Source organism: Trachypithecus francoisi, unplaced genomic scaffold, assembly GCF_009764315.1.
Source record: "Trachypithecus francoisi isolate TF-2019V2 unplaced genomic scaffold, Tfra_2.0 Lachesis_group21, whole genome shotgun sequence".
NCBI lineage: Eukaryota > Metazoa > Chordata > Mammalia > Primates > Cercopithecidae > Trachypithecus > Trachypithecus francoisi.
This window is the reverse complement of record NW_022681467.1, coordinates 40,726,807-40,752,460: the sequence shown is the minus strand read 5'-3', so window position 1 is coordinate 40,752,460 and position 25,654 is coordinate 40,726,807. Positions and strand designations below refer to the sequence as shown.

The 25,654-nt window shown below is 41.1% G+C and overlaps 1 protein-coding gene across 1 annotated transcript in view; it reads right to left on the bottom strand.

The window, feature by feature from the left end:
* Positions 1-5,007: 5,007 nt before the first annotated feature.
* The window catches only part of STK4 (serine/threonine kinase 4), a 105,953-nt gene continuing 85,306 nt past the window's right edge, over positions 5,008-25,654 (bottom strand). Inside the window, exon 11 of the mRNA XM_033186524.1 lies at positions 5,008-9,945. Coding sequence (XP_033042415.1) covers positions 9,787-9,945 — 159 coding nt within the window. The 3' untranslated portion in view covers positions 5,008-9,786. The remainder of the gene's footprint in view (positions 9,946-25,654) is intronic.

Sequence of the window (25,654 nt, the reverse complement as noted above, 5' to 3'; positions counted from 1 at the left end):
AAAAAAAAAAATGCAAAGGAAGGAAATAGAGCTCAGCAGCCTCTACCAGGGCTCTTGTTTTCCTCTGGAGGGCAAAGCAATTCCAAGCAGAGGGCACTGGGAAAGGAAGGGGTTTGCTTATCTAAGAGACTCACTCTTACACTTGAGGCCTTGGCGTCTCAGAGTGAACACTGGAGTCAAGAAGCCTAAGTTTGAATCCAGACTTGACACTGCCAAGCCTTGGGCCTCTGTTGGATCATTCATCAGAACAAGATGCTGGCTGGGATAAATACTCATGGGCTAAGAGTAACCATCCCTTACATCTGCATAGGCCTAGGTAGTTTCCAAGGGGCCTTCCCATCCATGATCTTGGAAGCTTCTAAAACAGCCCAGTGGAGTTAGAAGACAAAAAGGTTTGTTTATTCAAGTATAAAATACATATGGGGAAAAAAAGCAGATCCTAAGGGTTCACACTGATAAATTTCCTCAACATGAACACACTTGTGAAACAAGCACTCAAATAAAGAATTAGAACTTGAGTAGCATTGTAGTCCCTCCTCACACTCGCATCCAGTCACCACCCCACAACCAACAAAGGTAAACGGTGCCCTGACTTTTAACATCATAGAGTAGGTTTCCTTGGTTCTGAACTGTATATAAATAGAATTGCACAGTATGTACTACTTTGTGTCTGGCTTTTATACTGTGGCAAAATACATACGGAATTTACCATTTTAACCATTTTTAAAAGTAAAGTTCTGTGGCATTAAGTACACTCACATTGTTGCATAAGAACATCTGTCTCCAGAGCTTTTTCATCTTCCTCAACTGAAACTCTGTGCCCATTAAACACTAACTCCCCATCCCTCTCTCCCTCCCTCTGCCAACCGCCATTCTACTTGGTCTCTATGAAGAGACCTTGCTACTCTAAGTACCTTATGTAAGTGCAATCATGTATTTGTCCTTTTGTGACTGGTTTATTTCACTTAGCATAATAGTCTCAAGGTTCATCCACGTTGTAGCATGTGTCAGAATTTCCTCCTCCTTAAGGCTGAATAATATTCCATTGTATGTGTAGGCCCTATTTTGCTTATTCATTCATCCATCAATGGATATGTCTAGCTTCATTTAAATATTTGAAAGATACAGCCATATTGCTGCACATAGTGAGAGACTGAATGTACAAATGGACAATCCCAGAATATATATAAAAATGGAACTTTGACCCACAACCTGCAGTAACCTGCCCAGGAAACCAACCCCATATCTACAATAAATAGCCCAGGTTGCCAGCCTGCTATGTCAGACTTGCAGGAAGCCAGATTGCTATCTCCAGTGGCAATCCAGGAAGCTAAACAATAACTTCTGTAACAATCAAGTCAAAATGGTCAGGACTTGATTAATAATTGACAGCTTCCCCAATTTTTGTCCCCACTTCCAACTTAGGATCAAACAGAGAAACCAAATATGCACCCCTAAATCAATCACATAGGATGTCCAATCACATAGTTAGCTCTCCTACAGCTTTCCCAGGCCAACAGCTTCCAACAGGGCATCCCTGAAGCCTTCCTTTTTTTCTACTGTAGAGCTTTCCCATTCCTTTACCTGCCTTTGAGTTTCTGCCAAAATGCAGGTAACAGTGGCTGACTTCTTTGCTGTAGCAAGCTCACAATACCCTTTTGCTTATTTCCACAGTAGCTATAGGTAGCTCATTTTCATTATTGTATAGTATTCCACTATGCAAATCTACGTAATTTATTTATGCTGCCACTGGGCATCTGGATGGTTTCCGGTATGGCAAAATTATAAATGCCATTATGAATATTCTAGTACATGTCTTGTGGTAAAAACGCATACATTTCTGTTGAGAAAATACCTAGGGAAGGAATTGCTAAGTCACAGGTATATTCACCAGTACTCAAGAGTTCCAGTTGCTCCACATCCTCACCAGTACCTGGCATTTCTATTTCTTCCATTTTAGTTATTATCGTGCATACATGGTAGTAATGCATTAAGGTTTTAATCTGTATAGTTGTCCCTTGGTATCTGCAGTGAATTGGTTCCAGGAACTCTGATGGATACCAAAATCTGCATGCAGATGCTTAAGTCCTTGATATGAAATGTCCTAGTATTTGCATATAACCTATGCACATCCTTCTGTATAATTTAAATAATTTCTAGATTATTTATAATACCTAATACAATGCTATGCAAAATACATAATGTAAATGTTATGCAAATTACTGTTATCCTGTATTGTTTAAGGAATAAGAAGAAGAAAAACAGATACAATTTTTTTTTTTTTTTGAGACGGAGGCTTGCTCCGTCACCCAGGCTGGAGTGCAGTAGCACAATGTCGGCTCACTGCAACCTCTGCCTCCCGGGTTCAAGCAATTCTCCTGCCTCAGCCTCCCAAGTAGCTGGGATTACAGGCACGCCACCACACCCAGCTAATTTTTGTATTTTTAGTAGAGACAGGGTCGCACCATGTTGGTCAAGGTGGCCTTGAACTCCTGACCTCAAATGATCCAGCAGTCTCAGCCTCCCAAAGTGCTGGGATTACAGGCATGAGCCACTGTGCTGGGCCATTTTTCTTTTCCTAATATTTTTGATCTGTGATTGGTTGATGTAGAATCCATGGATACAGAGGGCTGGCTGTATTTTCCTGATGACTGAAGCTGAGCACTATTTCGTGAAGGCATAGTTTCAAAATGCATAAATCATGCCAGTTGCTTGCTTAAAACCCTTTGACGGCTCTCCATCTCATCAGCAGTAACACCCAAACCCCTTCCCATGGACCATAAGGCCCTGAACATTCTTGCCGTCACCCACCTTGTACACGCTGTTCCAGCCAGAGAAGAATCCTTCCATTCTTCCAACAAGCCAAACTTTTGTTCTTATCTCAGGGTCTTTGTTCTTGCTGTTCCCTCAGCCTAGCTGGCTCCTTCTTGTCATGCAGGTCTCATTATAAACATCGTTTCTCGGCCGGGCACGGTGGCTCACGCCCGTAATCCCAGCACTTTCGGAGGCCGAGGTGGGCAGATCACGAGGTCAGGAGATCAAGACCATCCTGGCTAACACGGCGAAACCCCGTCTCTGCTAAAAATACAAAAAATTAGCTGGGTGTGGTGGCAGACGCCTGTAAACCCAGCTACTCGGGAGGCTGAGGCAGGAGAATAGCATGAACCCGGGAGGTGGAGCTTGCAGTGAGCCGAGATCACGCCACTGCACTCCAGCCTGGGCGACAGAGCAAGACTCCGTCTCAAAATAATAATAATAATAATAAAATAAATAAATAAACATCATTTCTCCAGAAGCGTTATCATTCTATATAAAGCCATCTCTCCCTACACACACACACACACACGCGCGTGCGCACATGTTACTTTCAATCCCATTACCCTGTTCTTTTCTTTTTAATGTACTTCATCATTCTCTGAAATTACCATGTGTTTACATGTTATATAGAATTTCTGTGAAAACAACAGCTACAGATCTAAACTAATCTTGAACAAGTGACTCAAAAATCACAATCATCACTGCCATTGACGACGTGGTTTTCTGAAATGGAGAACAACTCTTAGTAAAGGTCCAAACAAAACAAACTACAAGTGACTCTCCATTCTTCACAGTTCATTCTCAAAAAAAAAAACAACAACAAAAAAAACACACACACACAGTAAAACCATATAAAAAGTACTTTGTGTTTACATGTAAATGAACTTTGGTTTAGTATCACATGTTTATAAACAAAATTTTCACCAAAATCAATAATCAGTGGAACATCTGAATGGTGTGCTGGACACTGGACAGATGTTTGTTATGCAGGACTGTCCCAGAATGCATTGCAGAGCATCTAGCAAACCTGCCCCTGCCCATTAAATGCTGGTAGGGCTCCTCAATTGCTGTCACCACAAAAACACTCTCCTCCATTTCCAAAACACCCCCTGGTGGGCAGTACTGCACACTGTAAAAGTCCGTCTGTCTATAGAAAGGGTACACTATCACGTACCTAAGAGTGTGTGTGAGAAAACAAATGAAGTCATCTAAATGGCTCTGCATTGTGCCTGGCAGATAATAAGTACTTAATAAATATAAACTTATTTCATCCCTCCTTCTTTCTTTCATCTGGCCACAGGTTCTCAGTGTGACCAATAAGGAACATCTGTCATCAACCCTGGCCACAGGAAGGAAGGTACACTAAATATTTCAAGGAGTGAGGTGAGTAAATTAGGGAACGATAAACACACTTATCACCCCACTCCAAGAAAGGCCCACAGAATAACATGACAGTTATTCACACAGACTGTGGAACTATTCTATTAAATACTGTATAGCAATTTGACTCAAGAGAACTACACTTACTTTTCAATGTAACTCTATTCCCTCTCTGCTGTGGGGTCAAATTTTAAGACTGAAAAAAAAAACCCAGGGTCAGGCTGGAGAACTATTCCTGGATAAGAACGGGCCATAACAGGGCAGAAACCTGCTGCTCCACCTCTGAATGCTGGGCCACGTCTGGCCTGGCTTCATGCAGCAGGTGGGAATGAAGGATTCCAAGGTGATCGACATCTCACACTAGAGGCTTTACACAGGCGGGTTCTTCTGTCCAGGATGCCTTCTCCCCCTCACTTCCTACTCTTTATTAACCTAGCCATCTCTTCATTTTTAAAGTTTCAAGGTATATTGTCTCCTCTAGAAGAGTTTCCTTGGACATCCCCGCAGAACCGTCACTCCCTCTTCTGTGTATCCACAGGCCCTGTAACTTCTTCTACCATGGTATGTTCAATGTTGTGTGTTTTTGTGCTTGGTTAACTCCCCAAATGCTCTGCAAGAACTGTGTCTGGTTCATCTTTATATTCCTGACAAGTGGCTCAGTACCCTGACACACAACAGAAGCCCAACAAAAGTTTACCTACCTCTCTCCCCAGCTTTGGATCTTAGAATAAACACACCAGAGTCGATGTCACAAAGATTGTTCACAGCACCATTATCCAGGCTATATATGGAGGTTCTCATTAATAAGGGTTTGTGGTCCAAAGGACAGTTTATTTAAAACATAGGTGATGAGGTATAGGAAGAAGAAAGGAAGGAGAACAACAATTCTAACATAAAAACACAGGAAGCATCTCAAACTTAAAAAAAAAAAGGAGTGGGGACAATGGAGGAAGCTACATCTCATACTTATACAAACTGCTGACCTCAATTGATTACTTACATCCAAACCTTACAAAATAGCATTTCAAGTCAGCCCTTAAGCCAGTGTTATTAGATTTTCTTACAAAAAGTTAAAGCTACAAACTTCACATTTTAAACTGTACATAGCAACAGCATTTAAGCTTTTTTTTTTTTTTCCAAGTTGGTCCGAGTGCAAGCTGGTAAAAGAATTTTTTTCCAAACACAAACAAGAACATGTATTCCCAAGACGATGAATATAATAGTGATGACAACATAAACATAGTGCTTAAGAAAAGATGGGGTGAAGTGGAGATGTAGATTGGGCAGGAACAAATTTCTAGTAAATAAGGAGCTGCAATCTTCAGAGGCAACATGGTATGCCGGAAAGGACACTGGAATAAGAATCAGAAGACCTGGATTTGAATCCTGGCTCTGCCATATTCTAGCCACATGACCTTGAGCAATAGACTTTACCTCTCCGAGCCTCAATTTTCACATCTGTAAAATGAGGATAATAATACCTATATCTCCCAGCACTATTAAGTTTCTATAGATATAGGGCTATTCAGATTATCTACTTCTTCTTTTTTTTTTTTTGAGACAGCGTCTCATTCTGTCATGCAGGCTGGAGTGCAGTGGTGAGACCATGGCTCACTGCAGCCTCGACCTCCCTGGGCTCAGGTGATCCTCCCACCTCAGCCTCCTGACCAGCTGGGACTACCAGTGTGTGCCACCGAGCCCAACTAATTTTTTTTTTTGTAGAGATGGGATTTTGCCATGTTGCTCAGGCTGGTATCTATTTCTTCTTGAATGAATTTTGGTACTTTTTATTTTTCAAGGAATTTGTCTATTTTGTTGAAGTTGTTAAATTTATTAGCGAAAAATTATTCATAATATTCTATTGGCTTTTTAATACCCATAGGATGTATCATGATGTCACTTCTCTCATTCCTGATATTGAAAAGACTTACTGAGCTTTAAATGGTATAAATTTCTGGCATCTGGCAGGTGCTAAATGTTTCCTGGATCGATATCTATAGTCTCAAGGAGTTAAGGCTACAATTCTCAAGTTGCTTCAGATGACTGGCTCTATTTATCAATACGTCTATTGATCCACTCATCCACTCATCCATGCATCCTCCCACCCTTCCTCTTCCCCGTCAAACATTCATCCATCCAATTGGTGGCTAGGGGAAAAGGACAAAAAAGAAAAAAAAAGGAAATTCAAAATTTCTGCTTCAAAATTACTGATGGAGCAATTAAGATATTCTTAAAGAATTCTGAGATTTTTGGCCGGGCACGGCGGCTCACGCCTGTAATCCCAGCACTTTGGGAGGCCAAGGCAGGTGAATCACAAGGTCAGGAGTTCAAGACCCACCTGGCTAATATAGTGAAACCCCGTCTCTACTAAAAATACAAAAATTAGCCAGGCGTGATGGAGCAGCGCCTGTAGTCCCAGCTACTTGGGAGGCTGAGGCAGAAGAATTGCTTGAACCCGGGAGACGGAGGTTGCAGTGAGCTGAGATGGCACCATTGCACTCCAGCCTGGGCGACAGAGCAAGACTCCATGTCAAAAAAAAAAAAAAAAAAAAAAAGGATTCTGAGATTTTTTTTTTTTTTTAAAGACAGAATCAGGTCATTGTTCTTGAAAGCAGAGGACAAACGAGGACCTCAAATTTCCCTGGAAGCTCGAGCTGCAAATGCTCAAGCAATGACTGAAGCCCAAGGCTCAAGGAAAACAAGCTGATATATCTTAAATTTAGTATTTAACAACAACAACAACAAACTAGGACTTGCTCCTTTGCCTTTCTGTCACTAGAAAACAAATATACCTTGTCAGGAAATTTCTCTGATCCAAAACAAATTGACTTCTGGCCAAAAGGCTCCATCAAGCTGGTAAGCAATAGACTTTGTTGGATCAGCAAGCTGGGTGCACACATGCCTGAAACAAAACAAACTCCAGATCAAAGTTCATGACCCAAGAATGGTTATGGGGAAACTGAACTTTCTTTTATTTGGATCTAGCTTAGGAAGGGAGAAAATGGGCTTTCTCCTCCTGTCTGGCCAAGTGCAAAGTTCTTTGTTTAAAAAAGAAAGAGAGGCCAGGAGCGGTGGCTCATGCCTATAATCCCAGCACTGTGGGAGGCCAAGGCGGGTGGATTACCTGAGGTCAGGAGCCTGACTGACATGGTGAAACCCCATCTCTACTACAAATACAAAAAAAAAAAAAAAATCTAGGCATGGTGACAAATGCTGTAATCCCAGCTACTCAGGAGACTGAGGCAGGAGAATTGCTTGAACCCAGGAGGCGGAGGTTACAGTGAGCCGAGATCGTGCCATTGTACTCCAGCCTGGGCGACAAGAGTGAAAATCCGTCTCAAAAAATAAAAAGAGAAAAGAGAGAGAGAGAGAGACAGAACTATTAATTCGCACAGCAAATGGTGCAGGGGTATGCATCGTGGATGCTTTGGTTTTTAAGACTTACTTGGCTATCAGACTTAACTAATTCAGCTGTCTTTCCAACCTAAAAATGCCAGTTAGAGAGTCTATGCAAGAAAAGGTGGTCACTTTATTTTAAATAGGCTTGGGACTCTCCTTTTTTGTGTAAATATTGCTCCCCTATAGTGATGCTATGAGTCCTGATTCTATCATTTACTAGCTGCATGACCTTGGGAAGGAATCACTCTCTGAACTTATTTCTTCATCTACAAAATGGAGATAAAGTAGTTAAGTCATAGGGTTATCATGAAGTTTAGAGCCTACCCAGCTCAGTGCCTGATATATAATAAGTGCTCAACAAATGGTAGCTGCCATTTATTATTCCAGCAAGATCCTCAAATTGTCCTCTGTTTTCAGTATCTGCCACATAGCTATTTCAGTGGCCAAGCCCTGAAGACTAACAACTGCCTCTTGCATTTTTTAAAAACTTGCTTTAATTGCAAATAACAGAACCTGGCCACAGAAGAGGGACATTCCCTGCCTTTCCGTTGATTCCCAGGTTTCAGGAGCAAAAGCAATTATGGAGTCAAATTACAGTATCCTGAGGTGCAAGCCAGTCATGGCTCCCCATCTGAGGGAAAGAGGTAAAGTTGCAGGAAGATGGCTCTATGCTGTCTTTTGCAAAGCCCTCTGATCTGCTTTAGGCCCGAAACCTGCCTCCATGGGTGCTTGTCTGCTATATCTGGCAGATGTTGCGGAGCTCAAGGACTTGCTGAAACTGAATGATCTGGCTCGTCTAGGCAATCTTTTTACAGCCAGATCATACCTACTGAAGAGACAAGGCAAGAGCAAGTTTCTGTCAGCAAGGTTCCCTGGAATAATGAACCAAGACTGACACAGGTCTCTTCCCCCAAAGAAGGGGCTGCATGGTTCGGTGGCCTGGGAGTGAGGACCCTGAATTCTAGTCCGAGCTTTTATGCTAACTTGCTTTGTGATTTTTGCCATTCCCCTCTACACCTCAGTTTTCTGATCATCCGTACAAGAGGGTCAGACCAGATGATCTCGATAGTCCGTTCCAGCTCTAACATTCTGTGTGTTCAGGTTGAGCCTCCTGGAGAACAAATCTTAGTCTAATATTCATTTATCCTTTCCAGGCTGCTTAGCAGTGAAAGAGAAAAGAAAACAGTCACATATTTGAATGTGAGTCACAAAAGCAATCCCTTCTACCCCTGTGTGTAAGGAATGTGGAGCAAAATGCCACGTGTATGATTTTTACATGAACAATGAGAGCTTTGAAAATGCTTTTCCTTTATGGACTGAACACAGCCCTGTGTTTGCTGAGAGTTCCTGGTAGACCTATCCCCTCAGTGGATCATGTCTCCTTTTAAGGCACTGGGCAGTTTCTGTGCTGTGACTTTAGGCAGTTGAGAGAGTGGAGATGGATGAAAGGCATTGAAAGAGCAAAGGCCAATTTGCAAAGAGGGTACCAGGCTTCTCCTGGGACTCAAAGAGTAAACACAAACTCTCAAAGGTTTCCCTTGGACATCACCAATAGCTCCAGAAGCCAGTGATGACCACACAAGGCTGAAACCATGGTAAAAGAACCGTCCCAAACCTAATTTTTAAATGCAGCCCTGCAAAGTGGGAGGTTGGCTCCTGGGATTCAGTGACCCCCTAACAGCCTCCCGGTGTCCTCTGCCCTCATGTTCCACAGTACCATAATCTTACAGAAGAGGCAAACTGTTTAAAACTGTACCTGTACAGAGATGCCACCACACTGAGTGGGGAATCTATTTATAATTTATATATATATATGCATATTTATATATATTTTAAAAGTCTTCCAGAAAGAACAATTGAAAGCTATTGGGAGAAGAAAAACAAACAGACAATGTAAAACTTTCCCAGCTATCACTCAACTAGGAGTCTCTGTTCCTGGGGTTTAAAACTCTGAGTTAAAAGCGCCAATATAAATCCTTTGAAATAATATACCTGACCAATGTACATACACACATCAAGATGGCACGCTGGCTGTCAAGAGAGCCCTTCCCACTGGCGCACATTCCTGAGTTCACAAAGGTGCTGTGGAGAGACGACAGAGTAGAAGTGCTGGCTAACAAATGTGAGGCAAGCCATCCAGAATTCACCCAAAGCCTGGGTGGAGCTGGGGCCCTCAGAGCCTGGCCTTGCTCAAAAGTTTTGTTGCCGTCTCTTCTTAGCCTCAATGGCATCCAGGATGGGCTGCCGCTTGGACTGGTACTTCTGCCGGATCTCTTCAATCTCCTGCTCCATCATGGGGTCCAGGGCCAAGAGCCTCTTCTGAAGGTCCTCCACTGTCCAACTCTTAAGCTAGAAGAGAAGTGGAAAGTATAGTCACGACAAAGCTTACGTTGGTGGCAGAACAGTGGAGAACCCCAGCCCGCCCAGGCACCCAGAGGGAAAGGAGACAGGAGGAAGACACTGTGGTCAGATCACAGGTTGGGTGGTGGTGGTTGGAAAGTGACAATTCATTCCAAAGAAAGGCATACCTTGAAGCTTGTCTGAGATAATGTATCCCAGGCAGAGTTCTAAGTGCTAACCGCTTTGATTTAATGTGCCTTGACCAAGAACTTAGTGAATAATACTCTTACTTCCCCTATCTTTTAAATTAATTAAATATAGATTCACTGTCACGGCATTAACGGTAACTTGCTGTATGTGAAATAATGGTTGCCTCCCCGTTTTTGTTCTGTCCACAAGATGAGCATCTATCTGGACAGCGCCTTTCCCACTTTCAGGATACACCATGGAAGATAGATGCTGACGAGGCGCAGATGCCATCCCCTAACCTTGCCTTCCCACACCCCCAATGTCTTGGCACTGCCATATTATCATCACCAGCATTTACTTGAGGCTACTATATGCCAGGTGACAATCTAAGCCCCTTGGGAATACAGATGCAGCCCCTGGCAGGGGTTGGGGGTGAGGGTGGGTAGTTGGAAAAACCTCAAACTCCTGAGATTAATTTCTATCATCTAGAGGGAAAAAAGGAGTTGATATATAAATTAATAATAATGGCTGGCATTTAGTGCTTTGTATGCACCAGACACTGAGTGCTTTACATATATGGATTCTTTTAATCCTCACAGCAACCCATGCTACGAGGACATTATTATCCAAATGTTACAGATGAACAGCCCAAGGAGGAGGGTAGCTAAGTAACCTGTCCAATGTCTCCCAACTAGTAAGTGGCAGAGTCCAGACTCAAATCTGGCCAGGTGCGGTGGCTCAAGCCTGTAATCCCAGCACTTTGGGAGGCCGAGACGGGCGGATCACGAGGTCAGGAGATCGAGACCATGCTGGCTACCACGGTGAAACCCCGTCTCTGCTAAAAAAATACAAAAAACTAGCCGGGCGAGGTGGCAAGTAGCTATAGTCCCAGCTACTCGGGAGGCTGAGGCAGGAGAATGGCGTAAACCCGGGAAGCGGAGCTTGCAGTGAGCTGAGATCCGGCCACTACACTCCAGCCTGGGCGACAGAGCGAGACTCCATCTCAATAAAAAAAAAAAAAAAGACTCAAATCCAGGCAGCGTGGCTCTAGAGTCCACGCTCTTAACCAGTGTTGCAGAAGAGCCGACTAGCAAAGCACAGGTTTTAGAACTAACTCAACCTTTGTTTAAAACGTGGTTCTGCCTGTTGCAGATGCCATGAGACTCTGTCAAGTTACCAATCTCTCCAGGCCTTCCCCATCTACAGAAGTGGGACAGCAGTGCCTCATCACATGTATTATAAGAATTAAATGAAATCACGGCTGTAAAGTTCTCAGCACAGTACCTGGTGCGCTGTGTGTGTAAAGACAGCAATGGGTGTTACAAGCCTCTCTCTTCATAAAAGCCCATGGGTGCACCAGTGTTCAACCTGTGTCTGCAGCTGTGGGGCAAGGGGCTCTGCTGCCATGTGTGTGGAGTGTTCAATGATTCCAAGCCGGGCCGGTCTTGGCTGTCAGGGGTGGGAATGAATGCTGACATTATCCACAGTGGGTGGTGATACTTTATTCTGTGTGCTCACAACCAGTTTAATAGGTACAGTGTTTCAAGAACTCAAAGTCTTACAAGAGGTCTGTTGTGCCCACATTTAGAAAATCATGATCCTTGGCCCCTTCCTGAGGTCTCCACAGGAAAGTAGTATAGGAGCTGGGTGAAGGGCCCTCTGTCTGTCTACCCTTCCTTGAGTGGGTGGAGTGAGAGCAAGTGTGAAGTGCTACAGTGGCCTCCCTAGAAATGGCCTGTCACCACAGGAATTTTCCTTGGCCTGCTTCAGGGAGGGTGTCTGAGAAGTGAGAAAACCCTAATAGTTCAAGACGAAAGGTTCTTTGTAATGTGAGTATGGAAGACTTGAGAGTGTGGGTAAATGCTGGAAAGTTGGGCTGAAAAAAAAATGCATCTTTCCAGCCTGTGGTTTTATACTACCTTAGAGGTTGGTATTCTTGGCCCAAGGACACCCCAAATAGCAATGCTTGCCTAATCTTTGGCATTTTCAATTCCTTCTGCAAAGAGAGAATTCCCCAAGCCTAATACTGAATGTAACTGGTAGTTAAGAATGTAATCCTTGGGATCACAGGTCCTAAATCCATACTGGCTATGTAACCTTAAACAGTAATTTCACGTCCGGAGCCTCGGTTTCCTCCTTTGGAAAACAGACAATACTAGTTCGTTCCTCTACCCTGGGGCTGTACTAAGACTTACATGAGACAATGGTCTGATGGTCTTAGCTCAGAACTTCATATGGTATGTGTTGGGCAGATAAATATTCCATAAGTGGAAGTTATCACTGTTGTTATTGTTGCTATTCTTATTCATATATTATTATTGTATATATGATTGGTCTCTAATTAACCTTAAATAAAGAAGCTGTTTCTGTAACCTCTAATTCAAGCTAGAATCAAATGTGAAAAAGAAAATATTCTACTCTATTCTGTGCTAATGCCTAACGGCTGGTACATAATACCTGTTAACTTACGTACAGTTTAACAAAATATTTTTCACCCATCTATTTATAAATACTCATTGAACACCTACTATGGGTCAGGTGCTGTTCGAGGCACATAGGTTACTCTAGTGAAAACAAACAAACAAAAATCAGAGCCCTTGTGAAGCTTACATTTTAGTGAAGCGAGGAAAATAGCAATAAACACAGTAAATTAGTAAATTATTATCATACTAGAAGGTGCTCTGGAAACAAAGAAAATAAAAAATAGCGTGAAAGAAGGGGAGCTGGGAATTAGGAGGGTAGACTTGCTTTTCATCTAGCCACTAGGATGAAGAGTAAATTGCAAAATGAAGAAATGTACGTTAGTAGAGCTGCACTGACTTTGCAACTTGTTCTGCAACTTTGGGCAAGCCCCTTCTCCTCCTTAGACCTTAATTTCCCCATTTGTAAGAGAGGGCTAACTAGATGATCTCAGAAGTCTTTCCAGACTCAATGTTTCTCAGTGTATGACCTATGGATCACCTGTATCAGAATCACTTGCGAAAAATACAGATTCCTGAGCCACAACCCAAAGCTGCTTAATCAGACTCCCTGGGAGGGAAGCACAGGATTTTACATTTGAAGAAGCTATTCACACTAGGCATGGCGGCTCATGCCTGAATCCCAGCACTCTCAGAGACTTAGCTGGGAGGACTGCTTGAGCCCAGGAACTCCAGACCAGCCTGGGCAACATAGTGAGATCCATCTCTATGGGGGAAGAAAAATTAGCCAGGTGTAGTGGTGCACACCTATAGTCCCAGCTACTTAGGAGGCTGAGATAAGAGGATCACTTGAGCCCACTCCGGGGCTGCGGTGAGCTGTGACTGAGCCGCTGCACTCCAGTCTGGGCAACAGAGCAAGACCTTGTCTCAAAAATAAATAGATAACAATAAAAATAAACAAAAATAAAGAAGCTATACAGGTATTTCTTATAAATCCTCAAGTTTGATAAACATGATTCTGTATCTTCCTTATTTTTCTGTTAGTAAAATTCTCAGAAAGTATTGCTGCCTGTCTCTGGTCTAAACCTTCTCCTAGGTTTCCGATTTCCAGGCAGCTTTGTTGCCCTTGATTCTAATCTGGGGGCGACAAGTACCCTTGCTTTATCTCAGCCACCTTCAGACTAATTTATGGCTGTCCTAAGAACTTTGGGGCTTAAGTTACATCTGACCTATTAGAACACAGCCAGCCAGGCACTGCTGATGACTCAGTCATATCATCCAGATATGGATTTTTCCAAAAAACAAGCTCAGACAATAGTTTCATGGCGCCAAGTGTAACCTTCCTGGTCCTTGGTGGCATAAATATATTTCAAATGGATATCTTGCAGTAAAATAACTGTGGTGCTACAGTTTTGCTGCAGCCAGAATCTTGAAGCAGCAAATTCTCAATCCAGCCAGAAGTCTTTCCAGACTCAATGTTTCTCAGTGTATGACCTATGGATCACCTGTATCAGAATCATTTGCTAAAAATACAGATTCCTGAGCCCCAACCCAAAAACAGCTCAAGCAGCTGGATATTTTAGTCCCTGATTATCTCGTGAAAATCTGTGATATGGTTTGGCTGTGTCCCCACCCAAATCTCATCTTGAATTATAGCTCCCACAATTCCAACATGTTACGGGAGGGACCCGGTGGGAGGTAATTAAATAGCACGGTCAGGTCTTTCCCATGCTATTCTAATGATAGTAAGTCTGATGAGATCTGATAGTTGTCTTCTTTTTTTTTTTTTTTTTCGAGTCTGGCTGGGTCCCCCAGGCGAGTGCAGTGGCAAGATCTCAGCTCACTACAACCTCTGCCTCCTGGGTTCAAGTGATTCTCTTGCCTCAGCCTCCCAAGTAGCTGGGATTACAGGCGCCTGCAACTGCGCCCGGCTAATTTTTGTATTTTTAAGAGAGAGGGTTTCGCCATGTTGGCCAGGCTGGTCTCAAACTCCTGACCTCAGGTGATCTGCCCACCTCAGCCTCCCAAAGTGCTGGGATTACAGGTGTGAGCCACCGCGCTAATAGAATCTGCAGCTTAACACATCCAAAGCAAAACTCTTGAGTCACATCCCTTCCTCATCACAAAATCTTGTCTCCTTACTCCCCAGTCTTCCCCATCTCAGGAATGGTATCACCATCCTTCCATTTGCTCAAAATCATCCCCGATCCTTCCTTTTCCCTCACCCCCGCCTCCTGCCTTTAGCAGTCCTATCAATTTTGTCCCTGAAACATTGGTATAACTCAAACCCAACCACTTTTTTCCACCTCCATCTACCTTGGTCCAGGCTATCATCATCTCACAGCAACAAACATAATTAAAAATACAGAAATGAATCTAATCACATCAGCCTTAAGTTTCTTTCCTATTGCACTGAGAATAAAATCCAACTCATCAGTGGCTATAAGGGCCTCATATGGCTGGCCCCTGCCTTCCCTCCGACTTTATAACCTATTACTCTCTCCTTTGCTCAGGACCCTACAGCTACACTTTATTTTAGATCCTCAAACAGGCCATACTTTTTCCAGCCTCAGTGGCCTACAGAGTTAATGAATCTTCTGCCTGCATGGTTCAGGCCCTGTTCTTCCTTATCCTACAGGTTTTAGTTTAGATGTCAACTCCTCAGAAGATGCAGGCAAGCGTTTTCTGACCATCTTATCTAGAAAGGCTGCCTCCTCTCCACTATTCTCTATCTCAGCCTCTTGTTTTCTTCAAAACAATCATGTACCTTGTAATTATTTTTATTTATTTTCTTTTACTTGTCTCTCTTACTAGGATATAAGTTCTGTAAGGGATTGACCTTGTCTTGTTTACTATGCTAAACACAATACTGGTTGAAGAAATGAATAAATTATCCTTCATTTCTAGTCAAATAAGAACAAAAGCCACTGAAATGAATGAAGCCAGCTTATACAGGGCATCATCATGTGCAGCAAGGTTCTGGATGGGTGCTGAGAAGAGTCAGTGTAGAATGAGAAGTGAGTTCTGCCCTCAAGGAGCTTTTAAACTAAAAGTAATTCCCCTCAACATTCTTTTGAAATCAAAGGAAATCTCTGTTCACTTAAAAAAAATGGCTGTGTTTTGTACTGTCTGATAAGAAGCAGGGCTCCAGTCCCGGCTCAGTTATCTCTAAAGGCATGTCCATTTAAACTGTTTATTCAAACAAAAAGAACTTCTGTTATAAGAAATACACTTCGGAAGAATGAGATCATCAAAAGAATAAGAGACAGGATCCCACTGGACAAGACAAAGTAAAGGCCAACTCTACAGCCACAGACTTGCTACTGAAGGTGGGTTTTGCTGAAGAGATCAGACCAAGTACAAGGATTTCTGAGTCTTTTTCTGGGAGAGATCACAGTGGAAGAAAAAACTAAAATAAGCCTCTTAATCATGGTTATTTAGAAATTCCTTGCCACAATAAGGGTAAGCAACACATCAGGCTTGGGTAAAGGAAGAAGACGGGCTCTGAGCCTGACAGTACCAATGTCTTATGGGCACTCACACACTCACTATTATCTAACACCTAGACTTCCCTCCCATCACCTTTACCCAGTGTAATGAGGTCTGATGTCTGCCAAAGGATGTCTGAACATGTAAAAGTAACAACATTTGTGCAGATGAGATTTCTCTTAAAATACGTGATCTTTGGAAATGTGTTGTATCTTAAAGTAGACATATTTTTAAAGTTCAGCCTCACTCTGTTAGCAGGATACAAATGCTGTCTTACTGTTGGATTCTACACATAGATATGGAAGAAGTATGTTAATTACTTCACTATTTGCATCTGTTAGGTGCTGAACTCAGCATTTTATCTGCACTATTTTATGTAATCCATCTGTAAGGTAGGTATCATCATTATCCTCCTTTTAGAGATGAGGTTCACTGAGGATAAGAGTGGGAAAAGAATTTAACCGAAGTAATACAAGGAATTAGAAGAGACAACAAGCAATTGGAAGAAACCTGAAGAGTTTCTGGAAATGGGGGTGTGTTTGTGAAAAATGTGGAAGACTGGAAGAATTATGAATTCAGCTGACATCAGATACATCAGATGGCCCTCACATTCAGAAATGCCACTAGTGGTAATGGATGACTTTAGGCAAGTTACTTGTCCTCTCTGAGATTCCGTTTTCTCATCTGTGAAAATGGGTATGCTGTCTACTGTGCTCCTTTTGTTCACATAGAAATGCCAAATGCCTACTACACACATGGTGCTGCTGCTAAGGTGCAGTGACTCCAGGTGCTGAATATGATTCAAATCAAAGCAATCAACTTCACTGGCAGCTACACTAGGCCAGGAACACTGCTGGGCAACATGAATATAAAGGGCAATATACCTGTCAGAGAAGCAGCTCAGGTTAGGGGCAAGAGCACTGGTGTTAAGTCAGATGGAACAGGTTCCATACGAGTTCTGCCCTTGGTAGTTGGGTGCCTTTGCATAAATCATCTAATATGTGCCTCAATTTTCTCATTTTTCAATGGAGGACATTATTTATTCTACAAGGGCGGTTGTAAGGTTTGGAGGTATTTGTAAAGTATATAACATAATGTCATGCATCCACCAGAAAGAAAGTGGGTGAGTGAGGGCTACCACCTTATATCCTTTTTTGGAAAACGGAGGAAGTATGTACTATAAATAATAGCTGCTGTTGCTCTAAGATGAGCTAACAACACGGTACAGGACACATACCACATACACAGAGGCAGCTCTAGTGAACTCTATATGAGAAAGCCTAAATCATATTCATCCAGTTTATTTCCTCTGGGCCAGGTCACAGGAAAGTCCTGATTCCCAGCATCACTATGAATAATGAAGGCTGATGGGAACTGATTTCTTCTCAAATCACCTTAGCAACTCTGAAATTCTGAATCATACCATTTTTCAAAGTCGGCTGCAAAATTGGCCCAGAGACCTACTGGGAAGCTCCAGCTGATATTTCATCACAGAGATAATTCATAGGAATTACACTGACAATTAGCCCATCTTGAATCAGCAGAGTCAAGCTACACTAAACACATGAGAATGTATAGTAGAGCTTCCTCTTCCCTTGTCAACCAGTCCCACAGGGAACACAAATGGGTCTGGCCCATATCCAAAGTACAGGGTTTAGGCCTATTTCAAAGTTCTATTCCTCTGCCACTACAAACTCTCACCTCAAAAGTCTATTGTCCCTAAAAGTGATCAAAGAGAGAATTGCCAGAGCTTTTAAGGACAAGCTTCAATTCCATATATATCATATATAAACACTCACAATTCTTCCTCCAGTGTCACAAACAGGATTTCTCAAACATATCATCCCTTCCGGATGGGCGAGTCAGGCTGATCCCGTCTCAGGTGATGTTTTATTGTGACCAAGAATGAGGAAAGAACACACCTTTGGAATTTAGCAAGATGATAGGGAAGCTTGATAGAAGCTAAAAAGTTGAATGAAGCCACCAACATACCATCCCATACCTCAACACCGGCCACTAGAAAGTCCGGAAAAGTGCAACAACAACAAAAATGTACAAAGGCAGTCAAAAGGCATCTAGAGCACTAATTTAGTACCGAGGATACTAACTCTTTCTTGATGTGAAAATGTTACTATTTAGGAATGGATTCTAGTTTAGGGAGAGGTGACTCTAATAAGATGAGATTCTCAGGTAATGTAGTAATCTCTCATCAGATGACAGAAAGCCAAGCAGAAAAATCAAAGAAGGTGACAATCAAATCATAACTTTTGCAATTAAGTAAGTACCACACCATTCGTTTCAAAAGACCTTGCTCCTTAAATAAGCCTTATGGGAATTTTAATAAGAGACTTTCTCTGACTCAAATTATGGTCATGGCAAATTATTCTTCCATCAGTCCCCTATAAAGTCTTCCTAATTCTTCTCCAATAAGGAGGGAAAGCAGCAAAACCATGATGAGTTAACAATTGCCTCAATCTCATTTTAGGTTTATAATTAATCAACACTTGTAATTCTCATTATCAGAATTCCAAACAAAGAAAACTTGACCACATATATAAAAAATATTTACCAAGAAGACTGGAATGAAATGCAGATCATAAGCCTGGGTGAATCAAAGAAATATGGCTTCAAGTAGGCATGGTGATGTAATGACAAGACCTCTGACATGGATCTCTTAGAAGACTGGGTTCAAATAACCCAAAGACTTTGTCCACAGAGCCTAGAGAGAAGACTCAGTACATTGTGTGTGTACACATGCATATGTATAAAGAATATGATTTAATAAATGGCAAATACAAAAAACAAGTTTTCTTCTTTAAATAACATTTTATAAAATATGAAGTACTTGCATACCGTTAGTTTTTTGTGATACAGTAGTCCCCCTATCCACAAGGGATACATTCCAGTGGATGTCCAAAACCACAGATGTATATATTTTGGTGCTATCTAGCTAGATGTGTGTGTGTGTGTACAGATATATGTGTGTGTGTATATGTGTATATAATGTGTGTGTGTGTGTATATACACATACACAATTTTTTTCTATACATATATACCTATGATAAAGTTTAATTTTAAAATTAGGCATGGTAAGACAAGGAAGCACTTTACAGCTTCTCTTTGGCAAATCCAAATTGCCAGCATCACAACTCTTATGCTTTGGGGCCATTATTAAGTAAAATAAGGGTTACTCATATAAACTAGAGGAAATAGAGAAAGAAGAGCAAACCAACCCCAAAGCTAACAAAAATAAATAACCAAAATCAAAGCTGAACTGAAGGAAACTGAGATGTGAAAAAACATGCAAAAGATCACTGAATCCAGCAGTTGGTTTTCTGAAAATAAATAAATAAATAAATAATAAGATAGATGGACCACTAGCTAGACTAATAAAAAAAGAGAGAAGATCCAAATAAACAAAATCAGAAATGACAAAGAGGACATTACCACTGACCCCACAGAAATACAAAAAACTCCCAGAACCTATTATGAACACCTCTATACACACAAGCTACAAAACGTAGAACCAGGACCAGATGGATACACAGCAGAATTCCATCAGATGTGTAAGGAAGAGATGGTACCAATCCTACTGAAACTATTCCAAAAAATTGAGGAGGAGGGACTCCTCCCTAATCTATTCTATGAGGCATCCATCTATGTCTATCATCCAGACACCAAAACCTGACAGAGATACAACAACAACAGCAGAAAAAACAAAAAAAAAAACAAAAACAAGCACTTCAGGCCATTTTTCTCAAGGAACATAGATGCAAAAATCCTCAACAAAATACTAGCAAATCTAATTCAGTGGCACATAAAAAGGTTAATCCACCACTATCAAGTGGTGGATGCAAGATTGGTTCAACATACACAAATCAATAAATGTGATTCATCATACAAACAGAACTAAAAACAAAAACCACATGATTATCTCAGATGCAGAAAAGGCTTCTGATGCAATTCAACATCCCTTCATGTTAAAAAAAAAAAAAACCCTCAACAAACTAGTAACTGAAGAAACACACTTCAAAATAGTAAGACCCATTTACTAAAAACCCACAGCCAACATCATACGAAATGGGCAAAACTTGGAAGCATTCCCTCTGAAAACCAGAACAAGTCAAGGATGCCCTTTCTCACCACTCATATTCAACAAAGTACTGGAAGTTCTCCCAGAGCAATGAGACAAGAGAAAGAAAGAAAAGACATCCAAACAGGAAGAAGGGAAGTCAAACTATCTGTTTGCAGAAAATACAATTCTATACATAGAAAACCCTACAGACTCTGCCCAAAAGCTCCTTGATCTGATAAACCACTTCAGCAAAGTTTCAGTACATAAAATCAATGTACAAAAATATAGTAAGTAGCATTCTTATACACCAACATCCAAACTGAGAACCAAATCAATAATGCAATCCCATTCACTATAGCCAATAAAATAAAATACCATGGAAATGAAAGATATGTGAATAGAATACAGCTAACCAGGGAAGTGAAAGATCTCTACTTAAAGAATTATAAAACAGTGCTCAAAGAAATCAAAGATGATGCCAACAAATGAAAAAACATTCCATGCTCATCGATGGGAAGAATCATTGTTAACATGGCTATACTGCCCAAAGCAATTTACAGATTCAATGCTATTCCTATCAAATTACTAATGAAATAGAAAAAACAGTTTAAAAATTCATAAGGAATTTTTTTAAAGCCCAAAAATCCAAGGTAATCCTAAGCAAAAAGAACAAAGCTGCAGGTTTGAAGTTGGCTTAACCCAATTCAAACTATGCTACAAGGCTACAGTAACCAAACCAGCATGGCACTAGTACGAGGACAGACATACAGATTAATGGGACAGAACAGAGAGCCTAGAAATAAGGCTGCATACCTACAACCAACTGATCATTGACAAAGCTGACAAAAGTAATGGGGAAAGGACTCCCTATTCAATAAATGGTCCTGGGATAACTGGCTAGTCACATGCAGAAGATTAAAACTGGACCCCTTCCTTATACCATATACAAAAATCAAGTCAAGATAAATTAAAGACTTAAATGTAAAATCTAAAACTATAAAAACCATGGAAGATAACCTAGGAAATACCACTCTGGACATAGGACCTGGCAAAGATTTCATGATTAAGACACCAAAAGGAACTGCAACAAAAACGAAAATCAACAAATGAGACCAAATTAAACTAAAGAGCTTCTGCACAGCAAGAGAAACTATCAAGGGAGTAAACAGACAACTTACAGAATGGGAGAAAATATTTGCAAACTATGCATCCAACAGAGATCTAATATCCAGAATCTATAAGGAACTTAAACGAATTTACAAGCAAAAAACAAACCTTCCTGTTAAAAAGTGGGCAGAGGATATAAACAGACACTTTCCAAAAGAATGTGGCCAACAAACATATTAAAAAGTGCTCAACATCATTAATTATTAGAGAAATGCAAATCAAAACCACAATGAGCCCAGGTGCAGTGACTCACACCTGTAATCACAACACTTTGGGAGGCTGAGGTGGGCAGATCACTTGAGCCTACGAGTTTGAGACCAACCTGGGAAACATGGTGAAACCCCATCTCTACAAAAAAATACAAAAACAATTAGCCAGGTGTAGTGGCATATTCCTGTAGTCCCAGCTACTCAGGAGGCTGAGGTGGGTGGATCAATTGAGCTCGAGAGGTCGAGGCTGCAGTGAGCCATGATCACACCTCTAGCCTGAGTGACAGAGGCAAGACTCTGTGTCCCCCACCCCCCCCAAAAAAAAACCCCACAGTGAGATTATCGTCTCATATGAGTCAGAATATTTTGCTATTACTAAAAAGTCAAAAAATAACAGATGCTGGTGAGGTTGTGGAGAAAAGGGAATGCTTACACATTACTGGTGAGAATGTAAATTAGTTCAGCTATTGCAGAAAGCAGTGTGGTGATTCCTCAAAGAACTTAAAACAGAATTACCATTTGGCCCAGCAATCCCATTACTGGGTATATGCCTAAAGGAATATAAATCATTCTACACCATGAAGGCACGTGCACAATTATGTTCATCACAGCACTATTCACAATAGCAAAGACAGGGAATTAACCTAAATGCTCATCAATGGTAGACTGGATAAAGAAAATATGGTCCGTATACAACATGGAATGCTATGAAGCCATAAAAAAGAACAAGATCATGTCCTCTGCAGCAACATGGATGGAGCTGGAGACCATTATCTTAAGCAAACTAACACAGGAACAGAAAAACAAATACTGAGGCCAGGCACAGTGGCTCACGCCTGTAATCCCAGCACTTTGGGATGTCAAGGTGGGAGCATCGTTTGAGGTCAGGAATTCGAGACCAGGCCAACATGGTGAAACCCTGTTTCTACTAAAATTACAAAAATTAGCTGGGTGTGATGGCACATGCCTGTAATCCCAGCTACTTAGGAGGCTGAGGCAGGAGAATTGCTTGAATTCAAGAGATGGGGGTTGCAGTGAGCCGAGATCACACCACTGCACTCCAGCGTGGGCGACAGACAGAGCAAGACTCCATCTCAAAAAAAAAAAGAAAAGAAAAAAATACTGCATGTGCTCACTTATCTAAACAACAAACACATATGAGTACATACAGGAGAACAACAGACACTGAGGATTACTGGAGGGTGGAAAGTGGGAGAAGGGAAAAGATCAACAAATCACCTATTGGGTACTATGCTAATTACTTGGGGATGAAATAATCTGTACATCAAACCTCACAGACATGCAGTTTACCTATGTAAAAAACTGCACATGTATCCCTGAACCTAAAATAAAAGCAAAAAAAAAATAAATAAATTTCCATACTAAAAATAAAAGGGTTAAACACAAGCACCATAATACCAATACCACAACAGTCTTTATGATAACCAAGATGTCTACTAAGTGACTAATGGGTGCAACAGAGTGGATATGCTGAACAGAGCAATGATTCATGTCCCAGGCAGGATGGAGCAGGATGGCACAAGGTTTCATCACACTACTCAGGATGACGCATGATTTAAAACTCATGAACTATTTCTGGAATTTTCTATTTCATATTTGGTGGTTGTGGATAACTGAAGCCATGGAAAGCAAAACCGCAGTTAAGGTTTGGGAGCTACTGTAATTAAAAACCATTCTTAAATTTACAGGACAAAATTCTTAAAGTAGTATTTTGCATGCTTAGAATTTGTTCCAACACTATTCTGGCATGAGCTTTTACAACTTACTCTGGAATTCACAAGGCACCTGTTTTGTTTTGGTTTTGTTCTGTGAGTTTTGTAATAGCCTTTGGCCAAAGGTAATATAATTTTGACCAAACACAGATTTTTTTCCCTGCCATCTTGACCTTGACTCTCCACAGCAAGAACCCATCAGAAACTTTCCTATCCTCCAAGGTTTACTTGCTGATATCTAGCATTACATCTTTTTAAAAATGCAGCCAGTACCCACTCTGTGTCAGAACCGATGTAGGCATAGAGGAGTATGGGTAAGAGTGAGTATGGGACAAAAAAAGTATATGGCATGCTCCCTTCACACTAGTTATGGAGAGAAAAGAGGTAGGAAGTCACGAAAACAGGCTAGGGTCTGGGGTATTAGTGAGTGCTAATGATCACTAACATTAATTAGAGATACTTTTAATTGAGCTCTATGTGCTGGGCATTGTGCTCAGCACCTTACATGCATTATCTCAACTAATCCTCACAACAGTCCAAGAAGTAAGTACTCTTACCTCCCATTTTACAGAGGCAGACACTGGAGGCTTAGAGAGATATAGTATAGGCATTTGCCTCTGGTCGCAGAGGTTGTAAGTGGTTGAATTAGGATAGGAACCTTAGCGTGTCTGGCCAACTGCATGTCAGAGCAACATGTGCTATAGGAATTGACAGATGGAAGAATCCCTGTGGTCAGAGTCTATGGGGAAAAAAACTTTATCTCATCATACACTAATAGTGCAGAGAAGGGGGGGGTCATTTTAATTCAGGTAAAGGTCTGAATTTTAACTTTTAAAAATGAAATGCGAGTTTGGTTATATCAAGTAACACAACCGAGATACAGAGAACTAATAAAATTAGGTTAAATAAACGAAGACTTATGAGCTAATTTGTCAGTAATACTAACAACAACTCCCAATTCCTTCAGGTGCCATGCTTTTTTACACCTCCAAGCTTCTGCTGGATCTAATTCTGTCTTCTGCTTAGGGGGCTGCCCATTCAGCGTTCCAGCTCAGCACAAGCTCCAACTCCTCTCTCAATCCTGTATCTTTTTCTTTTACTGAAGTAGGACCTATCTGAGAATAAAGACTATATCTAATATATTTTCAGAGAGCAGACCAGCAAAAACTAATTCTTAGTAAATATTTAATAAAGAAATATATCCTTAATCTTTAAGCCTTTATTCGAAAATGATACTGACTTTTTACTGGGTTCTCTCAAGCACCAGTAAGACACTAGACTTTTCAGAATTGAAAGTATGTAATCAATATACAAGCCTAAGAGGATAATTTAAGTTCATTAAATAAAAGTTATATCAATTACTCAAAATTGACCCATGCATACCAAAATCAAAATGAGCAACTAATTCAGTATCCTAATTGCAATAAAGTTACAAGGAAAAAATGAAAAAAATTCACTCCAGTCCTGATTGCTTATGATTGCTCTTTAAGAAAAATTCTATTTTAAGAGTACATTATATTCCCCCTTGTCTGCAGTTCTGTTACCCACAGTTAACCAAGGTCTGAAAATATTAAATGGAAACTTCCAGAAATAATCAATTCCTAAGTTTTAACTGTGTGCCATTCTGAGAGGCATGATGAAATCCTGCACTGTCCTGCTCTATCCCGCCTGGGACATGAATCATCCCTTTGTCCAGCATAACCATGCTATACATACTACCCACCCCTCAGCCACTCAGTAGTCACCCTGGTTATCAAATGGACTGTTGCAGAATTGGTATCACAGTACTTGTGTTCAAGGAAACCTCTATTTCACTTAATAATAGACCCAAAATGCAAGAGTAGTGATGCTGGCAATTCACGTATGCTGAAGAGAAACCATGATGTGCTTCCTTTAAGTGAAAAGATGAACATTGTTGGCCAACAAAAAAAAAAATCATACACTAAGGCTGCTAAGATTACAGTAAGAATGAATCTTCTACCCATGATACTGTGAAGAAGGAAAAAGAAATACATGCTAGTTTTGCTGTCATACCTCAAGGGGCAAAAGTTTCAACCACAGTTGTGTGATAAGCACTTGGTTACGACAGAAAAGGCATTAAATTTGTGTGTGAAAGACATGAAGAGAAACATGTTCTGACTGACGGCAATGGGGTTCAGTACTATCTATGGTGTCAGGTGTCCAGTGGGGGTCTTGGAACATATTCCCCCATTGACAAGGGGGACACTGTAGTTTTAAGTTGGTGTATACATTTCACACTTAAGGAAGCCAATCTGTGAGAGAAACACTTTCAAGAAGTTAGTAAGCACTCATTACACCTCCTAGAATAATTGTAAATGTCTACAGAAGGTAGAGTACAAGAATGCAAGGCTCTTGATGTTTGAAAGCACTAAAGGGAGGCATCAAAAGTAACCTCATTCTTGTAGGAATGTTAAT